Here is a 5,242-nt window from a genome sequence, read left to right on the forward strand (position 1 = left end):
TCGTGGTCGGCATAACAGATCGCTGCAGGATAAAGAAATCTAGGGGTCGCGAGATTCTTCTTACCCAAAGTTATCATTATATAACTTCAACGTCAGGGTGGTGGAGTTAGTACCAGCTATGAGAAATATCAAAGAGACACGATTCCCAAGACCTATGAGATCTGATCCCAACCAGAGGGATCGCAATTTATGGTGTGAATACCATGGCACTAATGGCCACCGGATTGGGGACTGCCGATACCTTCGGGAAGAAGTGGCAACATTGTTAAATAATGGTCACCTTATAGAATTCTTGGGTGACCGAGCTAAAAATAATTATGGTCGGAACAGGGGCAACGTGGAAACCTCGAAAGCAGGAGAAGAACCCCCACACCAAACGATAAACATGATCTTTGGAGGGAATGAGATTAATGGGGTCACCTTTTCGGCAGCGAAGAAGACAAACATATCGATAACTCATAGTAAGAGGTTCTGGGAAGATGTTAACACATTTACGGACGAAGATGCTGACGGATTACTGCTACCACACAATGACGCACTGGTAATTTCTTTAAATGTGTTAGATTTTAATATTAAACGTGTTTTAGTGGATCCGGGGAGTTCAGCTAATATCATAAAATGGGGAGTACTAGAGCATGCTAAACTCACCAGAAGTATTATCCCGGCAACCAAACTCCTCGCTGGGTTCAACCTCGCAAGCGTGACAACCTGGGGAGAAATTTTGCTAATCAAAAACGCTAAGGGAGTAATGAAGACAACTCTGTTGGAACTGGTAGATGGAGACATGCGGTATAATATCATCTTGGAAAGACCATGGCGGCACGAGATGAAAGTTGTGCCTTCAACATATCACCAATTGTTAAAGTTTCAGACACCCGAGAGGATCAAACAAATATGGGGTGATCAACTGGTAGCAAGAGAGATGAATGCAATTTCGTTCTCCAATAGCAAAGGAAAGGAATGTGCGGCATAGCAGTTACTGGAACCAGCATTTTCCCCCGAACCAAAGGAAGTTAGCCCGGGGGCAAAAGAGTCGGAACAATACCAGATACCAAGGTATTTTCAAGTACCAGAAGAGATAGAGGCGACAAAGTCCATGACAGAAGAACTATAGCAAGTTGCGTTGTTTGAAGAATTCCTAGAAAGGAAATTCCATTTGGGAACAGGACTACACCCGGAGCTCAGGTCTGCTTTTATTGAATTCCTTAAAATTAACGCTGATTGTTTTGCATGGTCGCACGAGGATATGACAGGAATGCCGACGGAGATAGCCGTGCACAAGTTAAGCTTGGATCCCAACATACCTCCGGTAAGGCAAAAGAAGCGCCCTATTGCTGAAGCAAGGAATAAATTCGTCAAAGAAGAGGTAACCCGTTTACTTAAGATTGGTTCAATCCGAGAGGTAAGATATCCGGACTGGCTAGCCAATGAAGTAGTAGTTGCTAAAAAAATTATAAATTTTGCATGTGCGTAGATTATAAGGATCTTAATAAGGTGTGCCCGAAAGACTCATTCCCATTGCAAAATATCGATTAAATGATTGATGCCACGGCCGGGCACGAGTTAATGAGTTTCCTCGATGCTTATTCTTGGTACAATCAAATCAAGATGAACCCAGAAGACCAGGAAAAGATTTTGTTTATAACGAATTTTGATACATATTATTACAATATAATTCCCTCCGGGTTAAAAAATACTGGAGCCACTTATCAACAGCTCGTGAATAAGATGTTCGAAAAATAAATAGGAAAGACTATGAAAGTATATATAGACGATATGCTCGTTAAGTCTTTGAATGCAGGTGACCACCTGAAGTATTTGTAAGAAACATTTGACATCCTGAGGGTGCATAATATGAAGCTTAACCCTTAGAGGTGTGCGTTCAGGGTCAGTTCGGGTAAGTTTTTAGGATTCCTAGTCCAACAAAGGGGAATTGAGGTAAATCCCGACAAAATCAAGGCCATAGAGGACATCTCAGATCAATTGTCTAATGTAAAGGAAGTCTAGAGGCTCACAGGGAGATTGGCAACTTTGAGCAGGTTCATTTCCCGATTATCGGAAAAATGTCATCGCTTCTTCGCACTACTCAAAAAGAAAAACAATTTCGAATGGGCACCAGAGTGTCAGCAAGCCTTGAAGGAGTTGAATAAATATTTTTCAAGCCCTCTGTTGCTCTCAAAAAAAAAAGAAGGTGAAACATTGCTAGTCTACCTCACGATTTCAGAAGTTGCGGTAAGTGCAGTTTTAGTCCGAGAGGATGAAGGTACGCTATTGCCCACTTATTACGTTAGCAAAATTTTAACGGGAGCAGAAACTCGCTACCCATATCTGGAAAAGCTGGCCTTATCTCTCGTAATCGCCGCTCGGAAGCTGAGGCCCTACTTCCAATGCCACCCGATAGCTATGGTGACTACTTTTTCTTTGAGGAATATCCTCCATAAACTTGAGCTCTTGGGTAGATTGGCCAAATGGGTTGTCGAAATAAGTGAGTTCGATATGGAGTATAAACTGAGGACTGTAATTAAGTCACAAGTCTTGGCTGACTTTGTGGTGGATTTCAGCCCGGGACTATTGCCTCTGGCAGCCAATGAGGCAATAATGGCGCCAGAATCGACATCAGGAGTTTGGACCTTATTTATGGATGGATCTTCAAACATAAAAGGGTCCGGGCTCGGAATAGTCTTGATCACGCCTTCTGGGGAAACCTTAAGGTAAGCCATCATAACGATTCTTTTAAGTAGAGTACAAAGCTTTGATTGTAGGGCTAGAATTAGCCTGGGGCTTGACTCCAAAGTCATCGAAATCAAATGTGATTCGCAGTTGGTGGTAAATCAGGTTTACGAAATTTTTGACACCAAAAAGGAATGTATACAACAATACGTGGTAAAGGTTCAGGCTTTATTGGCACGATTTCGGGAGTGGTCAATTACTCATGTCCCGAGGGAAGATAACGTGGAAGCAGATGCATTAGCAAATTTGGGCTCATCAACAAAATTCCAGGGATCGGAATCAGGGACGGTAGTACAACTAATGAACTCAGTCTTAGACACGGATGGTTACTATGAGGTGAATTTGACTAGTTTGGTTTGGGACTGGAGAAACGAAATAATCGATTATCTCGAGCATGGAAAGTTGCTCGAAGACCCCAAAGCATCAAGAGCGTTATGCGCCAAAGCTGCAGGATATAGCTTCAAGAAAGGCCAATTGTACAGAAAATTCTTTCAAGGACCGTTGTCCCGGTGCTTAGGAGCATCAGAAGCTACCTATGTGATGAGAGAAGTCCATGAAGGGATATGCGGCAACCACTCGGGTGCAGATTCTTTGGTGCTGAAATTAGTTTGGGCATGATATTATTGGCCTCGTATGGAACAATATTCCAAAGACTTGGTACGAAAATGTGATAAGTATATCAACCGGTGGAACCCCTACATTCGATTCTGTCCCTGTGGCCGTTCATGAAATGTGGAATGGACATCATCGGACCGCTGCCACCGACTCTTGGAAAAGTAAGGTTTCTTTTAATTTTGGCTGACTATTTTTCTAAATGGGTGAAAGTAGGTCCTTATCAGAATATCAGAGAACACAAAGTAGTTGACTTCCTATAGGAAAATATAATTTTTAGGTTTGGAATAACAAAAGATATTGCATGCGACAACGGGCCACAATTTATCGGTGCAAAAGTTACAAAGTTCCTTGAAGATTTGAAGATTAAGAGGATCACCTCTTCACCTTATCATCCGAGTGCAAATGGTCAAGCGGAGTCAACAAACAAATTGATTATTCGAAATCTCAAAAAAAGTTGGAAGCAGCATAAAGCAATTGGCCCGAAGAATTACCTGAGGTTTTATGGGCCTACCGAACAACGGCTAAGTCAAGCACAGGAGAAATCCCTTTTTCCCTTGTGTACGACATAGAAGCTTTGATACCGGTGGAAGTAGGGGAACCAACTTTAAGGTATTTCCAGGCGAATGTGGAATCGAACAACGAATCAATGTTAATCAACTTGGAGATGCTTGAGGAAGGAAGGGACTTGGAGTATGTAAGAATGGCGGCGCAAAAACAAAGAATGGAGCGATATTATAATCGAAGAGCTAATTTCCATTATTTCAAAGTTGGAGATCTAGTTCGGAGGAAAGTAACTCAAAATACCCATGAGCTTAACGCGGGGAAGCTGGGTCAGACGTGGGAAGGTCCCTATTGGATTTCAGCTGTCACTGGAAAAGGCTCGTATGAGTTGGAAAACTAGAACAGAGACAAGTTACCTAGCAACTGGAACGTGGCATACCTCAAAAGATATTATTGCTGGTAAGTATTACACAAGCAGAAAGTATGTATTGCACTCTTTTTTCCTTCGTTTAGTTTTTGTTCCAATTGGATTTTTTGGCAAGGGTTTTAAAGAAGCAATTATAGAAAGCATACTACGAAGACAACAACAATAAAATCTTTGATGCCAAGGCTTCACTCAGGGGCGATTAGGTAATGGTTCGATAGCAAATTTCCACCGGGAAGTTAAGTTTGCTACCGAACAGAGGTTACCCGACCTTTCACGAGAAAAAACCACAAGAGGACTGTTAGGTATTCTTTCGCTCGATAGCATGGATTCCTAAGGGGAAACAAGATATGTTGCTGAGTGAAGGATTACCTAGCAATTTATTGGTGGAACCCACGAAGATACAAGACTTCCAGTATCCCAATTCGCATTCTTCGCATTCGAACACTTGGGGGGGGGGGGGGGATGGTGTGAGGATACGATAACACTGAATGCCACGTCAACCGGGGAACGAAAATTCGGGAATAGAATACATCATCGGAACTGGGGACTGCGCAACCAGCCCCGTAGAAACAGGTTGTACAAAATAGTCACAAGTCATGGAAATTTCTTTTCTGTATAGCAAAATGCTTATGTAATCTATGAAAATAGAAGGAATAAAATGAAATCCTTCTACTTTTATCTTGTTTCTTGTTTGAACGATGAGCTAACCTTGTCATTTGAAAGTTAAACAAGTACTTCAAATGTTAGTGCTGTAATGAACAGCAGACGTCCTCTTCAAGAGCACCGTAAACATAAGAGGTCCCTCTCTTATAAAAACCTTCACGTTAAAGGGTTGGTTCTGGAAGAATTTATGCCCGGAATCAAAAACTCTATCGGGGAAAAATACACCTGAAGCCGCATATGAAAAGGACGCAAAACGCAACTAGATTGAAGATTCAATGGAAAAGGGCTATATGTGCAATCGCCGGA

The 5,242-nt window shown here is 42.0% G+C and overlaps 1 protein-coding gene across 1 annotated transcript; it reads left to right on the forward strand.

The window, feature by feature from the left end:
- Positions 1 to 1,255: 1,255 nt before the first annotated feature.
- Positions 1,256 to 3,348, forward strand: LOC142168894 (uncharacterized). The gene is made up of 2 exons (XM_075230066.1): positions 1,256 to 1,402; positions 2,821 to 3,348. The coding sequence occupies exons 1-2, from the start codon at positions 1,256 to 1,258 to the stop codon at positions 3,346 to 3,348; spliced, it is 675 nt and encodes a 224-aa protein (XP_075086167.1).
- Positions 3,349 to 5,242: the final 1,894 nt, after the last annotated feature.

The sequence above is a fragment of the Nicotiana tabacum genome, chromosome 14, assembly GCF_000715075.1.
Source record: "Nicotiana tabacum cultivar K326 chromosome 14, ASM71507v2, whole genome shotgun sequence".
NCBI classification, from domain to species: Eukaryota; Viridiplantae; Streptophyta; class Magnoliopsida; order Solanales; family Solanaceae; genus Nicotiana; species Nicotiana tabacum.

Excerpts from the sequence above, each read along its gene's own strand:
- LOC142168894 (XM_075230066.1), top strand. The coding sequence starts at position 1,256 with ATGCCGACGGAGATAGCCGTGCACAAGTTAAGCTTGGATCCCAACATA. Across the intron at positions 1,403-2,820 it reads AGATTGGTTCAATCCGAGAG|TTGGTGGTAAATCAGGTTTA; the intron begins GTAAGATATCCG and ends TGTGATTCGCAG.